At 43.8% G+C, this 20,568-nt stretch overlaps 1 protein-coding gene across 6 annotated transcripts in view; it reads right to left on the reverse strand.

The window, feature by feature from the left end:
• Positions 1-20,568, reverse strand: part of RGS19 (regulator of G protein signaling 19) — a 324,046-nt gene that overhangs the window by 24,488 nt on the left and 278,990 nt on the right. The window contains exons 1-2 of one of the 6 annotated variants that reach the window (XM_063959211.1): positions 13,244-13,491; positions 2,199-2,329 (exon numbers count right to left, since the gene is read on the reverse strand). The exons of 4 other annotated variants lie outside the window; for them this stretch is intronic. In XM_063959211.1, the coding sequence (XP_063815281.1) occupies positions 2,199-2,261 (63 nt within the window). In that variant the 5' untranslated portion in view covers positions 2,262-2,329; positions 13,244-13,491. Of the gene's footprint in view, positions 1-2,198; positions 2,330-13,243; positions 13,492-20,568 lie in introns of those variants that run through there. One more of the 6 variants, XM_063959209.1, reaches the window with a different exon arrangement.

The raw sequence follows: 20,568 nt of genomic DNA on the forward strand, positions 1-20,568 counted from the left end.
CATACGTATAATGGGAGATATTGATGAAACCTCGTGCATAAAAAGGAAGTGATATTGCCTATAGCAACAAAATCATTGTTTTCAAAGACATCATCTGATTATTGCTATGGAAACACTACTACGGTCATGCACCAACTATCAAAAGTATTCTCTAATATTATATTAATACAAAGCCGAAATTCTTAAATTCTGGGGGTTTTCTTGTTTGCACAGAGCAGTTTTTGAGCTTGTAGAAATTGTTATTCTTGTTTTGGGCATCCTAAATATGTCACAGAAGCACAGGACTTGTGCCTCAAGACACAACCTAAACAGCCGATTAAAGAAAGCCCCACTACTCAACACAGACACTTCCCCAAACCTTCCATCTCTCACTGAAAACACAAACCACAGGGCGGAACTTGTATCAAAATGTCATCCTCAACACTGAACAGTGTACAGTCATACAATGCAGACAGGATATATGGCACAAAAGGGGGTAGCAGAATAGACGTTTTACATGAGCTTATCTCTTAGATTGATGATTTTGTACTAAGTATCCTATACCACCATTATTTCTGCCACATCTCGTGCTGTACAAAAGGTGGCTGTAACACCAAGCCACACCGCCCAAAAATAATTCTGATAGAAAATTTGTTCTGTAGTCATTGTTAATAGACTTTTCAGAGTCCTGTACCTTAATCAGTGGTCCTCAGACAAGAATCACAGACAATATAATACTAAACATGAGGATATTCTACAATGAGCCCTTTCCTAATTAATACACATGTACTTTTGATAGTACATCTGGAAAACCCAAGCTGTAAGCGGGCTGAGAGGATACGACTGAAATCCACGAGACTACACAGGGAACAACATATATGTCAGGCTAAAGAATCTTGTGGCTTGTTAGTATTTGTTGAACTACAACTCCCTAAAGCACTAATCAAATACTAGATCTGCTCATCTACACGTACAGTATGGGTCTGATATAAATGATGTACACCTACAGATGGAGCAGACTCTGTTGTCTCCCTCTAAGCACACGTCATATTGCAGGAAATGCTTCAGAGACCTGGATACAGAGAAAACACCCTCTGTGCAGCAGAAGACTAGATACATGACATTGGCCCTCATTCCGAGTTGATCGGTCGCAAGGCGAATTTAGCAGAGTTACACACGCTAAGCCTACGCCTACTGGGAGTGTATCTTAGCTTCTTAAAATTGCGACCGATGTATTCGCAATATTGCGATTACAAACTACTTTGCAGTTTCTGAGTAACTTCAACCTTACTCTGCCTGTGCGATCAGTTCAGTGCTTGTCGTTCCTGGTTTGACGTCACAAACACACCCAGCGTTCGCTCAGACACTCCCCCGTTTCTCCAGCCACTCCTGCGTTTTTTCCGGAAACGGTAGCGTTTTCATCCACACGCCCATAAAACGCCGTGTTTCCGCCCAGTAACACCCATTTCCTGTCAATCACATTACGATCGCCGGAGCGATGAAAAAGCCGTGAGTAAAAATACTATCTTCATTGTTAAATTACTTGGCGCAGTCGCAGTGCGAATATTGCGCATGCGTACTAAGCGGATTTTCATTGCGATGCGATAAAAAATACCGAGCGAACGACTCGAAATGAGGGCCATTGTTCTTGCAAAACACAAACACCACCAAGGCACACAACTCAATAGACTATGGAATTCCTGTCAATCAAATTTACTAAGACAAATAAATAACTAGATTGTAGGATTCACCAGTGTCTGATCTGGCAAAGCACAGAAGAAAAACACAGTAAGCAACACTAAAGAGCACAGTTACCAACATAGCATTTAGGTACAAACGCTGTCCTAAAATAATCAATAATGATTGTTCCAATGTCTAACTTGCGGCAGAAAGGTAAAAGGTAGCTGCTGATTGGTCGCTGTAGGCGAGTGCCTATTTTGCTACTACATGAATTGTCCCTTCATGAAATCCAAAGTCTTCAATGAGCAGCTGTGTAACACTAGGCTGGTTATAGACCTACAGCCTCATACTATACAGGGCTACAAACATGCAGATTTTACAGACACCAACAAATTCTCCACCCGTTTGATAGGCAGAAAATGATGGCACCTTGGTTTATGTTGTTCTATTAACCCTGTACGTGCTGAGCAACACTGCCGTCATATACTACAGCACAAGAGACCCTGGAGATCAAAGCTTAAATACCAATGTACACCCACCTTGCATCCTATCGACTGTTCTCCCAGTGGGTGCATCTGTTGACCCCTTTCTCCGATGCCCATTGGGGAGAGCCGAAAGACACTTGGTTACACTCTCACTCCTGGCTCAGGGATGGGACAGAATAGGAACGCTAAGGGTGTGGGAGAGAAGTGATTATGACATCCTGTGGTGAGAATGCAACTTCCTGAAAACAAAACTTCCGTTCCTGAGTAAAGCTAGCTCCAGGGTACAAGGTAATATGTACACATACATGATGGACTGTCCTATGACAGGAGAGACCTGCCGGACAACAACCACTAGAAGATCACACTGGAGACAGGTGTCCCCAGTAGTAAGCGGTTCCCAATTTCTCAAAACACATGCTGAAACAGAGCATTATCGTCACCATACATTGTGGTATGGACCAGTCTGAATGATTTTAGTATACCTGTAAAGTAGCTATAGGCAAATTGTGGCTCTCCAGTTGTTGTGGAACAACAAGTCCCAACAGACCTGGTCCCTTTCTGGACTTGTAGTTCCAGTAGCTGGGACCCCATAGAATAGTTAACTTAGCTGTAGAGCGTGCACAGCATTATACTATATCCCTGCAAAGAATACAGACGCCTTCTTTACACCGGGGCTGCACTTTCCTGTCGCTATGCATAATTATATTATACCAAAATACAGATGGTCTCTCCCATACACATACACGGAACACACATGGCACAGCTGACATAAAGGTACAATGCGAGTCACACACTTGCCTCCTAAACCAACCAAGTACACTCAACGTTTATTTTTATTACATTGTTCAATTCTTCCTCAATAAACCTGAACAATACTTAGAAAAGATACACATCCCCCATTTTCCTCCCTTACAAATATACAAAAAATAGCCCACCTACACAAGTACAATACATACAATGCAGTTTCCTCTCTATTACTTAAGCACAATACACACCATGATTCCCCTCCCGATTAATGGCAAGCTCTTGAGAAAGTTCCGCTGCTTCTTCCTTTCCTGTGCAACATAAAGTTACAATTTCCTGTTCTGCTGAGACCTTTCACGTGTGATCAGTTATCCTCCTCATCATCCTCCTGTCCACCTGATATGTGTATATACTTACTCTGCCTCCCAACTCAAACATAACTGCAACAGGGTGCTCATACATTCAATTAATGTCAGGGAAAATTGTTAATGTTATGGAAAAATGAAGCACTTTGGTTTTGCCAATTTACCCACAATGGCAACACAGGTCGAAGACCCATCCCCAAATTCCACTGCTGTGCATAGAGTCAATCAATGAATACAACTTGTATTTTAAAATACAAGATGATCCAATATTAAGGCATACGTGTAGAAATCAGGAGCCATTCCTGCCAAACCTAGAAGCCAGCAGTATCTGTTAGGTAGTCAGAAAATGTGTGTGTATTGACCTTGGACTTTATTCAGTAAGGACTGCAATTTCTGCTAAAAAGCAGTTGCTGCAATCAAATACAGTAGTTGCCGCCCAGAAATAGAGAATAAAACGCCCATTGCAGAAACTGCAAATGCATCGCAATATGTGGTCTGATCGCAAAACCATACGCATTTACCGAAACATCGAAGATTTTTCCCATCTACGATGGGCAGTCGTCCACAATTCTTGCGACGCCAGAGGCTGAAAGTTGTCATCACTGTAGTCAGAGACCATCCTTAAAAACACCTAGGCACGCCTGCATATTTTTTTTCAGACACACCCAGAAAACGGCAGGTTTCTGCCCAGAAACACCGTCTTTCTGTCAGTCAAACAGCGGCTGCATTGCAATTACGATCTGTTCGCATTTTCTGACACTATTTACTTTTGCGCCTGTGCAATGTGAATGCTACGCATGTGCAGTCATTCGAAAATCTGCCAGTTTTTGCGAATCGCAAATTTTGCAATCCTTAATGAATAAGGTCCTGTGTTTGCTATCTGGCTCCTGGAAAATTATCCAGCCTGGCCCACACACAGCAGAAACAGGAGTATTGTGGGTAGAACTAGTATTCATGCGAAAGTGGCTTCTCTGTTTATTGGTGGCTAAACACTGTCCTTAAGAACCCCAGGACAGTTCAAGTTTTGCAGATCTCAAAGATGGTCACGGGTCTGTATATTACTGACACATTTTAAAAGATCCCCATGTGGTCTCATAAACAGGAACTGTTAGGGGTCCTTGATGACTGAGTTTGGCCACCCCTGCTCTAGTGTGACTAGATCAGTGGTTCCCAAACTTTTTTGAATCACGGCACCCTAGAGTATAAGAATTTTTTCACAACACCCCTAGGCCAAAAGTTTCTTATTGAGAAATGTATAAAGAAATATTAAATTAAATAAATTGTGTTTATATGTCATCCTTAGGCTCAGTTATGTGGTGAGGGACAAGATTTGCTTCTGTTTGTCCACATATTTTATGATTGGCAGCCACCTGCACTGGTTTTGCCTATTACATTGACCATAAATATTTTGAATTGGTCTTGGACCACCAATTAAAGCCACCCCTGCAAGTGTCCTGAGGCACCCTATGGTGCCATGGCACACAGTTTGAGAACCACTGGACTAGATCATAGTGAGAAGCTAGCATTCTAAGTGATGTCATTGGTATCCTAGTGAAGTGATTGCATGTTCAGCAATATCAATGGGCTCTAGTCTATAGGAAGTGATTTGTGAACCCCCAAAGACACACACACAAATTTACATTTCTGACAATGTATTTGTATTTACTACGAAGCAGGCTGCAAGTTGTACAGAAATTGCAGGCTCAGAGAGGTTAATGATATGTCCTTTAATATGCTTAAATTATGTAAGCAGCATCTTGTATACAAAGGAAATAAATGATTTGTTCATATTACTACTAGAACCCACTGCAACTTCTATAGTAAGTGTATTGGCTTCACCCCTGTTCAGTGCATACTAAATAGTGTTTTTTTTTCTTTTCTTTTTAGCTTCTTTCTGTGCTTTTATCAATTTATTAATATTAGCAGGCAGAGTTGTTTGTTTCTGTTGCCCTGGGAAACTACTAAGTTATGTTGTGTTCTCTACATTGGATACAGTCATATCTGAACAGCAGCTTCGTGTCATTAATTTGAGAGATTATGCTTTTATATCATTCCGATATGCGCCATTTTTTGGTAATATGACAGCTAAACACATTGAAATAATGATTATGAGAAAGCATTTTTCTTAAAGTATAGCAGACTTCCTGCCTGTAAGATGAAATGTACTGTAGGGAGGTATGTTCTGCCTAAAGTCATAATTGCATATAAAAACAAACCATTGGCTCTGGATGGAAATGAGTTTCTCTTCAGCTGTTAATGAACTACAATACCCAGCACACTGTGCAGCCACCCTCCTCATCCAAAAGATAATTAACTATAAATGTTTTAGGAATCATAGAAATAGTAAGTTACTGTAAAAAATGTTGCAGTCTAGTTTATAGTGTGATTCATTTTGGTACATTGCATATTAGCAAACAACTTAATCTGGCATTAAAATATACACACACAAAAACAAATATAAACAGAAAATAAACAACACTTAATGGTCCTTTATAAGATTATTAGAGTTTATTTTTGTATGCTTTGTAAGAAACTTGATGGTTCTGATGAATCCTTACATAAAACTCCCATTGGTGGTAAGTGTAAGCACTACGGGGCCCATTTACCAATGATCGCATATGCAATGCAATCCTGGGCGCTAATATCAAGCCCAGAATGCGATCATATTGGGTGGATGTATCACCCAGCATAGGCAGGGATAGGGGCTCCGAAAGGATCTGGGCCTCTGTCCATGCTCAGTCATATTGATTTTCATGCATAGGCGTTTCTATCATGGGTGCAATGTGTGCGGTGCCCTGGGTCCAGAGGGGCCCACGCTGCACCCATGTTGTTTTCTACTTATCTTTACGGAGTCCCGCGGTGTGTGCTGCAGCAGGAATCACTTCCAAAATGGACACCGTGCATGCACAGTAGGAAATTTGTCTCCGGACCAGTGGTCGCCATGTTTCCGGAGTCCTGCGCATGCGCGATAGACTCCGGCACAATGCCGAAGCCTACGGCGCAGTGGAGAGGAGGGGGCCCACCAGGGGTCTGCACACAGGCCTCTCTTAAAACACCCGTTTCCATGCAGAAAGGCCATTTCCAGTGGAGGGTTCCTGGTAAACACTTCTGGAACTACATCTCCCGAAGTGTACCCCATAGGCTACAATGGGCTACCGCAATCAGAAGTTATATGTATATGGTATGCATACTGATAAATGGGGCAGCACCACATCCCCCATAGAAACCTATGGGGGATGAGGGCGGAATCAAAGCAGGTATCGGCGACACCTGCTGCGATCCCTCCTTCTTACATTGGGAGGATACATTACGGCTAGCCCCCAAAAACACCAGTTAGCCAACAAAGCCGCTAATATTGTATGATAAATGGGCCCCTATATCTCATCAGGGCTATTTCTGTCTGTGTTTGCTTCCGATAAACCTAATATGGCAGCCCCCACCTAGGTATGTAAAGAACACATCAATAAATAAGGCCCAAATGTCATAGCCAGCGAGAAGCATGCAATGGCCAAATTTTCGCTGATATAGCTGCCAGATATAATTTAAAGTAAGTGAATCTGGTTTTGGCAAAAATAAAATTTCTGCTTTAAACCTTTACTGGCTATATCACCAAAATCTCGCTGCTTCACGCTTCTCACAGGCTATTACATTTGGGCCTAACCTTTAGGGAAGGAGTCACTAATTAAATATATACACATCACATACAGCAATTGTTACAACTCAGCTCTCAGTGCTGGAAGATTAAATTCTATCCACGGGTCTATACTAGACACTTATGGAAGCTGTTCCTTAAGCCAGGTACATACTGGAGCAATCTCAGCCCGATATCTCGTTACCGGCCGACTCTGACCAACATATGGGCTAGATTGGGCAGTGTGTATGATGTGATATCGTCCGGTCAGCTGTACTGCACGGCCAAATGGACGATACTGCATGTGGCATCATGCAAGGTAATGAAGGATGTAACAAGGGATCGTTCCTTCCTTTATTACATTGTTCTGATGTCTTCCATGGTAACTATATGTTGCCCAGCATATCTTCTGGGTAAATATCGCTCCATTGTGTACCCGGCATTAGAGTTCTATGAAGTGCAATGGATGGAACTGCACTGTGCTCATTTTCGCTGTGCAACACTGTGCAAGGGGACCTTACACAACTCTGGACCTAATTCAGACCTGATCGTAGCCGTGCAAAATTTAGCACGGCTACGATCAGTTACTCAGACATGCGGGGGGACGCCCAGCACAGTGCTAGCCATCACCGCGTGTCAGGCCCTACCCCTCCCCGCACAGGTACAAAAGCATCGCACAGCGGCGACGCTTTTGTACTTGACAAGTAGCTCCCTACCTGCGCAGCTCCTGTGCGCTGGCAGGGAGCTACCTGTCGCCGTCCAGGTCGCAGAGGCTGCGAGTGACGTCACGCAGCCGCCGCAGCCCGCCCCTGAATGGTCCAGGCACGCCTGCGTTGCCTGGACCACGCCCCAAAAACAGCAGCCAAACGCCGCCGGCCCGCCCAGCGACCGCCTCTGCCTGTCAATCAGAGGCGATCGCTGGGCTGACATGGCCATCAGCTGACTGGCAAGCGCCGGCGCATGTGCAATTCAGACCTGATCGGCTGCTGTGCGAAAACGTGCAGCAGCAATCAGGTCTGAATTAGGCCCTCTGAGCGATCCAACTCTAGGCTTTAGGTAAAGGAGGTTCTATTTATTTGCTGTATGTGGTGGGCACATTTATTTAATAACTATTAAAGGAGGTGCTGTCCTTTGAAGAAAGGCCATTAGCAGGTGTGGCATGGGATGTCGACATTCAGAACGTCAACACTAGAATGTCAGCAAAGTTTGAATCCCGGCAGTCAGTATTTCGATATGGTCACATGTTGACATTATTTATGTCGATATAGCATTATTACCAAAGAACGAATCTCGCAACTACAATCCATTTTGAATGCAGCGGTGTGGCTAATCTTCCTAGCTAGACATTCATCATCTGCGGAGCCGTCGTGTCAGTCCCTCCATTGGTTACCTGTATTCTACCATATTCAATATAAAATACTTTTACTCACACACAAGGCCATTAACCAAACTGAACCAACGTACATCACTTCGCTTATCTCAAAACATTTCCCAAACCGACTCCTTGACTCTTCACAAGATCTGCGTCTCTCATCCACACTCATTATTCGCTCCCATTCGTGATTGCAGAACTTTCTTCGGGCTGCACCCACTCTGTGGAATGCCCTCCCATGCACAATAAGACTCTCCTCTTGTCCCCAAACCTTCAAGCCTTCCCTGTAAACTCATCTCTTCAGGCAAGATTATCAAATTTTCGTCAAATTACCTTTCTATCTAATTACATCCCCACTGTATAGTCCACACATATACTTACATATTTTCTCCTTCATTTTCTCATCCTCCTTACCCCAGACCAACATCACTGTGTGACCATATCATACAGCCCACCAGGAGCCTTTGCGATCTGATGGACCATTATGCAATAGGTAGCACCTAACCTTAAGTATAAATGCCTATTTCGCTATAGATTGTAAAATTGCGAGCAGGGCCTTCCTACCTCTATGTCTGTCTGTTATTACTCAGTTTTGTTTTTTCGCTGTTAGAATTTGTTGCACTATATAACAAACTAATATATATATATATATATATATATAGATATATATATATTTACAGTATTTAAGCCCTAATCATGCCCTGACTGTCGACATTCACACATTTACAATGTGAATTGTGAAAGCCAATGTTTTTGCTGTCGATAAGTGACCAAGTCGACAACCTGAATGTCAACATTTTAACTACATACCCAATGAACAGCAGGAATGCTTTTTGTTTATAATTTACTAGATGTGGATAACATTGGAATAAAGGGTCTGGTGTGTAGCACCCCCAACAGTCTAATTGATAAGCTGGACAGAATACTGGGGCAGATGTATTAAGCCTGGAAAGTGATAAAGCAGTGATAAGTGCAAGGTGATAACGCACCAGCCAATCAGCTCCAATATGTAAACTGACAGTTAGGAGCTGATTGGCTGGTGCATTACCACCTTGCACTTATCACTGCTTTATCACTTCTGCAGGCTTAATACATCTGCCCCATGTTTCTTCAGTACTGACCTCCATGATATACATCAGTATTCCTTAATGATCCAGAAGGCTGTCAAAGATGAGCCAGGTATGGCCCTGTCCAGCATAGCAATTAATATTCTAGTCTGACTGATTAGCACACTAGTCGCCCTATCTGGTGTTCTCCTTGCCCAAGGAAAGTTATTTTTCAAACCCTACATATCAGGACTGCACAGGACCAATACACAGAAAGGAACACAGCCCAACCGATGAATACAAAGCACTGCTTTTGCCCCCAGCACAAATACAACAGTTCTGGGTTCTCTGTGGAAATGATTTGACGTACTAAAAATATATACTGTACTTAAATGAAAATTAAATAAAACTTAAAAACAGGAAGCACAGAGAACATTGGGGTCTATGTACTAAGCATTGGAGAGAGAAAGTGGGGAGAGATGCACAACCAGCCAGAAGATCCTAAATGCCATGCTACAGGCTGTGTTTGAAAAATGACAGGGAGCTGATTGGCTGGTACTTTATCTCTCTCCAAGGCTTAGTACATAGGCCCCATAATAGAAACTGCAACATCCTTACCCACAGTTTATCAAAAGTGCGAGTTCCATCTTACAAACTCCCTCTGTCTTATTCCCCATGATCGCAAAGAGATTTTAATTTGTTCCAGCAGAAACAGTAACTTTCATGACTAGCATCTTCTTGTGGACCAGCCGAGTAAACAGGACCCTTCACTTAATGGTAGGTAAGGCACTGTGGTACACTGTGCATGCACTGTGACAGCTGAAGTACTGTACTACTACAGTATATAAAAAACTTTACCATTTGACTACACACACAGTACCATTTTGCAAGCAACATCAATAAATGCATATTATCAATTCACTAGAACTAGCACCAACAACGAGACATGAGATACAGATTGTCTCATGCCTTGTATACAGTATGTCCGCATTGGGATCAAATATCTCGGACAAAAGTCTTAAACTTATGAGATGAATAAATGTTCAACCCAGTCCTGTCCTGTCCTAAATCCAATCAACAAAGTACCCCACTACGTTAACCTCCAAAATAATTATCCTACTGCAGCTAATGACCTCCACACTGTTCTTTAAATCCCTCATAATCTTTTCTCAATCTATTTTGGGGTCAATTCTATTAGACACAAGGGGCAAGTTGCCTTTGTATAGGCCCTGCAATTTACCCCGGACTCGTGGATTGTTGTACGCAGCCCTATGGAACCATAACTGTGGCATATGTCATTTCTGATTGGATCAACCCCCAACTAGGCTGGAACACCTAACTCCTCCTTACATTTTGCCTACAGGCAATGCAGTCAAGGTTGTTAACCCTTTAAAGTAGGGCCTTCTCTACTATTTAAAGATATTGTAGAACAGCCAAATGATAAACATTGTATGCATAGGTAATATAAATAATATTTAGCTATATTTACCAACTATACAACTCCTGAAAATGTGTTTGAAGTTTCTATAATTTAAGCTGGGTACACACGGGAGAGACTGCATTCGTTCCGGCATCAGAACGAATGCCCTTGAACCCAGATTCTTTGTACACATTAGAACGAGGTTTATGAAGTTTCGTCCTTCATAAGCATAAACAAGATTGCTAGCGATATCGCTAGGTTTGGTGTGCAGCACATCAAGCCTAGCGTCCACCACTAGTACCCGCGGGGGCGGGAGCTCTTAATCACCCGTAGACGCTGACCGATGTAAGCGATTTGTCGTTACACAACAACAGATCGGCCTGACAGCACTCAAGTGTGTACCAAGCTTCAGAAGTACATAAAATCTCCCCTAAAACACGTATCCAGATAGACCAATATAACCTCTCTATAACAAGTTGTATCATGCAAACATCAAGGAGTCAATTCAATTGTATGCCAACTGCCACCGGAATGGCTTTGTACCATGTGTCTCTCGCTCATTTCTTCCCACAGCCCAATTGTGGTTATTTGCGCAACACATCGCAAAGTTGCTCTTGTGTAAATGAATCCTTAAGAATTTTATACATGTAAAGTCATATGGCACACTCCAAGTACGCAGCACTATCTGTGTGTGGCATTTGCTTATTCCACCTGTGTTCACGTGGGTTGTCTTTGGCTTCTGATTATACCTGTGCTGTTATCTGTGTGTTTGTGTGCCTGTGGTAGGGAAATTAGGACAGTAAGCTCTACTTTGGCAGGGAATGATCTGCCTCTGGCTGGCGAGACATACTGTGACTTGTGGTGTCACAGCAGCTGAAGAACCACATATTGCCTAAATCTGTTCTTGGCAGGGTCACATTACTCTGTCCTGGAATGAAGTCACTGAATTGCATGTTTAGGAGGATGTAATGCCCCCTATAGTGAGGGGCAGTCAGTTCAGGAAGTGAAGCAGCATTGATAGGAGGAAGAGGATAGGGTATACAAACGTAGGAGGGGTATGCATATACAGATGCCAATGCACAGCTGTTTATAGGTGAAATTGTAACATCAGCTGCATGATAGAGCATGGTGGCGACAAGCAATTAATTGATAAAGTGATGGCGTTTGGGTGACTGCACTGCATGAGTAAAACACATTCATAGACACAATTTGTCAGAACAAAAATCCTTCATTGTATTAAGTTATAACTTAATAACACAGCAGAGTCAGCAACATAACACAGTTAATCTAAAAATCTACTTACTGTATACATAATACAGGAACAATTAAATGAACATTAGTCACTGCATACTGTATAATAATTGTACCCTGCACACAGACAGGCACAACACATATTCACACATATTCACACATACAGTATCACTTCCTCTAGTCAAGTCCCAACTACTACAGGCTCACTCACATTCTCATAAGACACACAGCAAATGCAGACCTAGACTGTAGATAGATAGATAGATAGATAGATAGATAGATAGATAGATAGATAGATAGATAGATAGATATTTTTATATATATGGAATAGCTAATTCCATACAATTATTTTCATGGAAATCCAGCCGCTCTATCCTTTACAGGTATATTAATATATAACATCTATTTTCTAACTGTATCTTCTCTGGTAAATTTACTATATGTTCACACACAGTCACACACAATAGGTCGGCCTTCAAATATCTCCTAGCTGGTGACTAACTTTCAGGCTGTCTATATTAACCCCTTGCTGTGGCAGCATTACTGATAAGCAGTCAAATATTATGTTTGTGAGAGGGGGGTTTACATGAGGGATGAAAAAGAGGAAGAGGCTTTTGTGCCTTGCACAATAGAGGGTGGTAGTGGACAAAGCACATTTTGGAGAGAGATATATATATACACACACACACACACACACACACACCTCTCTTACATTTATGCTGACAAGGACAAACTTAGAATAAATACCCTCACCCCTCTCATACAAACTGCACTCTACTCCCATGAGCTCAGTTAGGAAGCAAAGCTGAGATGATGGTGGGGAGGGAAGCTGCAAGGTATGAAGTGGGTAGCGGTGGGGGGCCTATATCTAGGAGATGAGGCTGGTAAGGGTGGTGATGTTGGGGTCCTGCTATTCATCAATCCCTCCACCACTGCTGCATGGGAGTCCCCTGCACTAAGTACTGGGTAAGCGGCTGCAGTGTGGCCGGGATGGGAGCCCTGGCACTGACTCCCCGGCAAGGCAGCCATGTTACTCCAGTGTCCGGTGTGAGAGTAGTTTTGGGGTGCGGGAGGGGGGGGGAGGATGGTGCGGTGTGTGCATGTGACGGGGGTTGTAAATCACTTTCCTGCACCCCGGAAGGTACCCCTGAGCGTCCGGTGACCCCCTACCCGATACATGGCGGCCAGGGGGCATACCGGGGACCCCCTACTGGTACCCCGGGGGCAGTCCCTACACTGTTATCCCACACCCGGGGCAGTTGGTACTCACAATCTGGGCAGCGGCGGAGCCCGGTCGCTTCCTGAAGCACATTCGCCTTGCTAGGGATAGAGCCGGCACCGGGAGGGAGGGACCCGGGGACCGGGACACACGGGAGGGACCCGGGGACAGAGACACAGCCAGAGCCGGACTGCGCATGCGCGCCGCCCCCATTCACTTCCTAACTCAGCGCTGCTGCGGCTCCACGTCAGTCACTGCCGGGCTCCATACAGCGCTGTATGTGCTCTGCACTACTGTACACTGATCGCCTCTGTGCTGCTGCCTGGTAGTATACACACACAGTACTCGGGCTGGGGCTGCTGGCGCTCTGGGCTGTGACATGCACACATCTGCCGCTCTGGGCTACATACCGCTCTGAGCTGTGGTGGTATAGTGGTGCTGTGTGCGGTGCTGGGGTACTGCTTGTACTACAGTGTGCCGCCACTGACACAGTACATTGCTCATCAGGACTATGCTGTGCTGTAGAGAAAAACACATTGCTGTAAAGTTAAAGTAAAACTACAGCAGGCAGCCATACATGTCAGCATACCGTGCTATGCACTGTGACACTCGTACTGTGCCTGTACTATACAACACCGTTCGGTATTACTGACTGAGAAACAGCAATGCACCTCTCTAAAAACTATAATGCATCAATACTTTGTACATAGGAGACATCTTTTTAAAATAACAGGGTTGCTCTCATAAAGAATATAGGGGGTAATTCAGACGTGATCGCTGCTGTTCGTTTTCTCACAACCTGCGATCAGATCCAAACTGCGTATGCACTGCAATGCGCCGCCGCGTCGGACGACTGCACTGGGCATCGGTGCATAGCGACGGGATAGAGTGAAGAAAGCAATCGCACGTGCGATCGCAAGGTGAATGACAGGAAGATGACGTTTGTGGGTGGCAACTGATCGTTTTGTAGGAGTATCCGGGAAAATGCAGGAGGGACCAGGCGTTTTCAGGGAGGGTGTCTGATGTCATCTCCGGCCCCCGATCACCAGGAAACCATAGCAGCGGCTGAGTAAGTCCTGGGCTGAGCAGAAACTGCACAAACTGATGTTTGTGCAGTTCTGCTACAAATGCGATCGCACACCTGCACACACCATATACCCTTCCCCTGTAGGTGGCGACTATCTGATCGCAGGGCAGCAAAAAACGCGCCCTAGCAATCAGGTCTGAATTACACCTATAATGCATAGGGGTGTGGTATGTTAGATAGACTAGACTTAGGTCGACCACTATTGGTCGACAGTAAGTAGATCGACATGGTTTCTAAGTCTACATGACAAAAGGTCGACATGAGTTTTCCCCCCACTTTTTTTGGTGTTGTTTTCTCCGTACAATGATGGGGAACCCCATTTAGTGCACCGTGTCCCCTCGCATGGCTCGCGTTTGGGCAACGTGCCTTGCTCCACTACCGCTGCGCTCGGTACAGGTTACCATTCCCAATTGTAGTCCACGTGGATCGTAAAGTATGAAAAAGTACAAAAAATGTGAAAAATTCATGTCGACCTTTTGTCATGTCGACCTAGTAAATGTCGAACTAGAGTCCCTGTCGACCTAGAAACCATGTCAACCTACTTACTGTCGACCAATAGTGGTCGACATAGACATTGTCGACCTAAAGACCGGATCCCAATGCATAGATATGGGTGCTGAGTCTAGCATTAACACAAAGATTGTGGTCCTTAAGCACTTCCAGCGATGGAACCTGTACTACAGCTAACTGCGCAACACCACAACACTGTATTAAACCACAGCTTCACGGACCTATTTATCATTCAATATTTTCTGCATATCCCCCAAAACACCCATTTTCGGGGAATACTCGCAAATTTTAAGTATCACCCCAATGTATGTAGGAGGGACTGCAGCAGATATCTATATCTGCTGCAGGCCCTTTGTTTCGGACAGCAGCCACAGGAGCGCAGCCAGGGGCGGATTGGGATGGAAAACCAGCCCAGGAAATTTATGGAAAGTGGAAGCAGCCCTAATGGGGACGGGGTCTGTTTAGGGGGTGGGGTCTGTTCAGGGGGTCGGATTCGTCCTCATAGGGTCTGATTCTGAATTGAACACAGTAGCGGCCTTCTTTGCATCTTTTCCTGCAGTTGCGTCTCTGACTTTATGGTAATGACGTTGCAATGCAGTTCCCTAATGTACATCCGTGTATCCAAATATACAAGGACTCAGATGCTCACTGTCAGTATCTCCAGATGCTGCAATCATGCTTTGTATGTCTTTAGACGCCACCATCGGATACCATTGAAACTTTCACCAGCCCTATGCTAGAGAAAATCAATGGCCCTCATTCCGAGTTGTTCGCTCGTTGCCGATTTTTGCTATATTGCGATTAGTCGCTTACTGCGCATGCGCAAGGTACGCAGAACGCATGCGGTTAGTTATTTTACACAAAAGTTAGGTATTTTACTCACGGCATAACAAGGATTTTTCATCGTTCTGGTGATCGTACTGTGATTGACAGGAAGTGGGTGTTTCTGGGCGGAAACTGGCCATTTTCTGGGAGTGTGCGAAAAAACGCTGGCGTTTCTGGGAAAAATGCGGGAGTGTCTGAAGAAACGGGGGAGTGTCTGGGCGAACGCTGGGTGTGTTTGTGACGTCAAACCAGGAACGAAACTGACTGAACTGATCGCAATGGCTGAGTAAGTCTGGAGCTACTCAGAAACTGCTAAGAAATTTCTATTCGCAATTCTGCTAATCTTTCGTTTGCAATTCTGCTATGCTAAGATACACTCCCAGAGGTCGGCGGCCTAGCGTGTGCAATGCTGCTAAAAGCAGCTAGCGAGCGAACAACTCAGAATGAGGGCCAATGTCTCTATATGCAACTACTATCTGCATGCCCACACTATGTTACATCTGTGTCTGATTAGCCAATCCCCTGTAACCACACACAAACGCCCAACACATTTGCAACATACTTCTGTGTGTGTATGTATGACTTTGTACTGCGACTCTGTACGAACACCATTGCGGTGCATGCATGCACGGTGCAACTCAGATGCAAGAAAAAACCAGACACATTGGCCCCCACAGAAAACAATAAAACAAATTGGCCCCCACAAGGAGGAAAAAATGTATAATATAACTTTTGGTATCATAATTAGTTTAAAATTTCCACTGCTGTTTGAAAGGCCAAGTGACACCAAGAGGTTTTATAATTTTTGACTGTAACATCTGCATTTATTTATTAAAATGTATTAGTGCTAACATATTCCATTGCACAGTTGGGCAGGGGCAGATTGGGAACTGAAAGGGCCCTGGAAAAACTTGTAGAGTGGCCTCACATGAGTAGCACCAGAGGTATACCGTGTAACCATGGCAGCAGCACCACCCCTGACATGTCAACAAACAAAACAGACCCCACATGCATATCTGCCCACCGGTAATCTTCACTGGGAGCCCTATGACCAATCCGCCCCTGCCCGCAGCCCTCTTAGATTTCTATAGGGGCTACAAAGCTGTCAGATTTAAAGCTCCAGAATGCAAAGTATGGTCCCTGTAATTAACACCATCTGTAGATGACATTAACTTATGGGCTACATTCTGCAAAACTTGCCGCGAGAGTTCCTGGCAATGATGGAACTGCTTTTGCAATTGGAAATGGATGACCCACCTAGATACATTCTTGTGATGCTTGGAATTTGCAGATATCCCCCGATAATGGCTTTTGATAAATATGTCCAAAAGACATGAAACAGAGGGTAGAGAATCCCCTGCTTGCGAGATCTTACAATCTATAGAGGATGCTGAGCTCTACAGGACAATGCACAGCTGTAAACTTCTATATACTACTGTTATGTACTGTAATACTGCAGACTACTCCAAGACGCAACTGCTCTAATTATTATCTTTTATATGCATTGCACTACAAGGGTTCCATATTGCCAAATATACTGTACTGGATGCAACATATAGCAAAATCACATAGTGCATGTGTGATCAATACAGCACAGTTACAGGCAACAGCAGTGCACAACTTTACAATCATACATCATTACAATCTATAGATTACATGCAGTAATTAGGTAGAGACCACAGATGGAGGGCCCTGCTCCCAAGAGCTTGTTTCTAGAGATGCTATGGTTGGACAGTGTAGTAAAATAGCACTGAAACAAGGGAATATATAACTTACTCTACTTATTCATACTCTAACTTACAATACATTACTCTATACTGTGCATTACATTACTCTATACTGTGATTCTCTGTTTCCAACAACTATCCTCAGAGGCTGGTAGGTCATGATTAGTGATGAGCGGGTTCGGTTTCCGAGAAACCGAACCCCCCCGAACTTTACCCTTTTTACACGGGTCCGAGCCATACTCGGATTCTCCCGTATGGCTCGGCTAACCCGAGCGCGCCCGAACGTCATCATCCCGCTGTCGGATTCTCGCAAGATTCAGATTCTATATAAGCAGCCGCGCGTCGCCGCCATTTTCACTCGTGCATTGGAGATGATAGGGAGAGGACGTGGCTGGCGTCCTCTCCATTTATTGTAGAAGACAGTTGATTCTTGTTTGTTTTTTATTGCTTAATTGTGGGGAGGATTGGGGAGCAGTGGATATAAAGAAAAAACACCCTAGGGTGAATTTACTCCAGGCGCTGATGAGGGAGATGCACCACAGCAGCTAAAACACATGGGGTTGGTCAGACCCCCAAAACACAAATGAATAAGGAAAATTAAAGCGCTGAATGGTCACATATGAGAGCAGAAGGTCACATGAAATTACACATTTATTGTATGTAAAAAATTGAATTAAAAGGTTAAAAAGAGCAACAATGTATGAAATAAGCAATGAAGGCCACAAAATAGTGTCGCTGTGTATCTCTCAGTCCTGATAGGAGTATATAGACAGTTCACACCTGTTCCAAAACACAGTCCCTTAATTGATAAGCTCAAGGTATCCCGTCACTGTTCCATCATGTATAATAGTTACCACCAGCAGTTGTCCAAGGTGTTTAAGCGGATAGGCATCCGCAACGGCTTATCCCTTGTTTGGCTGTGGGTGATGGCTGTTCTTCAAACGGGTCCGCAAATTGAGCCAGTGATGGAGGACCTGGTCCAGGTGGAGAGTCTTCAGGAATGAGTAAGTTGATGGTAGGCACACACAGCACCAATCGCCAACGCGTTTCGTTGCGGTCACGCAACTTTTTCAAGGTAATGGAGGTGCTGCTATCCAGGGTTTTTATACCCTTTACAAAATGGTTGCTCATTTGCATATGTGAATGACAGTGACCAGATACTCTCATTATGTGACCATAAATGACAGACAAACAATTTAAAATATTAAGTAAACAATACATAATTAATAATAAGTATGATACACTTCGTTTTTTATAAAACTACAGTTTAATCAATAATAAGGGAGCAGATCATATGGCTTCCGTATTTCAATGGGTAGATAGGGATAATATAAAGCCCGGAATGAGGTGCAAAGAGTCTCTCATCAGTCCTTTATAGAAAGGGACTTAAGGTCATGTCCATATATTACATGGGATCAGTCAATATAAATGAGAAGCAGGTGAATTACAGCACTCAAAAAAACTGGCACCTGAGAGTCCAATTGCACGTCATATGTCCGCGCCCAGAAGTCCAGGCAACAGCGACGCACAAACATCCCCGCCGCCCACGTAACTAGGCCCCGCATATAACACAGGAGTCGCGCCCAAATGACGCGACCGTCGGGTTTCGTTGATACAGAATGAATGGAGGCGGCAGGGATTAGTCCATTATCCCGCCGTCGTCATAGTAACGAATGGGCGTGGGGGTTACCATGGCAGCGGGCAGTGCAGTGCGCGTCACCTAGGCAACACACGCCGCACTGTTCGCCGCCACAGCAAGCAGAAAGCGTGGTAGAAAGTGTATATAGGTGATTAACACCTATATATAGAGTAAAGTGCTCACTGTAAATCAATTAAAAAAACAATAAAGAGGAGGCTACATAAACGATTTTGATGATATGTACAGGGAACAGTAGTAAATACTAATGATAATACACAGTGAGTAACAGCATATATGTCATGATGACAAAATCTTTATAGAATCATATATGTATAAACATATTACATATATAATAATTGTGAAAACAAAAATAACACATAAAGGAAAATTAATAGTAATAATAATTGATGTAATTATTCAAAAAATTCTTTCTTTGTGATGAACACTTAAATGTGAATGTACATCGTAAAGAGTATTTTACTATGGAAACAGGGAAATTAGAGAGATCACAAAACTGGATTCAATTCTACTTGTTCGTTTAGGCCAGAGGGGTATATCGTATTCAGCCTAAACATCCAATAAAGCTCTTGTTTGCAGAGTAATTTATACCGATCCCCACCCCTCTTAGTTTTCACAATCTGTTCAATGGCTACTACTCCTAGTAGACTGGGGTCACTATCATGACAGTCTCTAAAATGTCTAGAGACGCTGTGTGTCGGGGATTTGTTTATGATATTCCGACGGTGTTCCATAAACCGGACTTTGATACTTCTCGTCGTCCGTCCCACATACCTTTTATTACAAGCACATGTCAGCAGATATATGACATAATTGGTGTCACAATTCATAAAATTACTGAGAAAGAATTCTTCACTTCCCTCAACAAGAATAGATGTAGTTTTCTTAGGGATATGTTTACAGGTGGTGCACCTATTTGCACCACAGCGGTGGAAGCCAGGGGGTCGTGCTGGTATCCATGATTCTCGTGTTCCTCCCTCTAGATCTATTGGGGGAACTGTTTTGAGATAACTGGGTGCCAGGATGTTTTTGAGGGAGCGTCCTTTTTTAAAAATAAACTTAGGTCTATGTGAGCGCGCCCGAACGTCATCATCCCGCTGTCGGATTCTCGCAAGATTCAGATTCTATATAAGCAGCCGCGCGTCGCCGCCATTTTCACTCGTGCATTGGAGATGATAGGGAGAGGACGTGGCTGGCGTCCTCTCCATTTATTGTAGAAGACAGTTGATTCTTGTTTGTTTTTTATTGCTTAATTGTGGGGAGGATTGGGGAGCAGCTGTTAGGAGTACAGTGCAGAGTTTTGCTGATAAGTGACCACCAGTTTTTTTATCCGTTCTCTGCCTGAAAAAAACGCTCCATACCATATCTGTGCTCAGTGTGCTACATGATATATCTGTGCTGAGTGCTCACACTGCTTAATTGTGGGGACTGGGGAGCAGCTATAGCAGGAGTACAGTGCAGAGTTTTGCTGACAGTGACCACCAGTATACGTTGTCTGCCTGAAAAACACTCCATATCTGTGCTCACAGTGTGCTGCTTTATTGTGGGGACTGGGGACCACCAGTATAAT

This window comes from Pseudophryne corroboree, chromosome 3 (genome assembly GCF_028390025.1).
Source record: "Pseudophryne corroboree isolate aPseCor3 chromosome 3, aPseCor3.hap2, whole genome shotgun sequence".
In the NCBI taxonomy this organism is placed as follows: Eukaryota; Metazoa; Chordata; class Amphibia; order Anura; family Myobatrachidae; genus Pseudophryne; species Pseudophryne corroboree.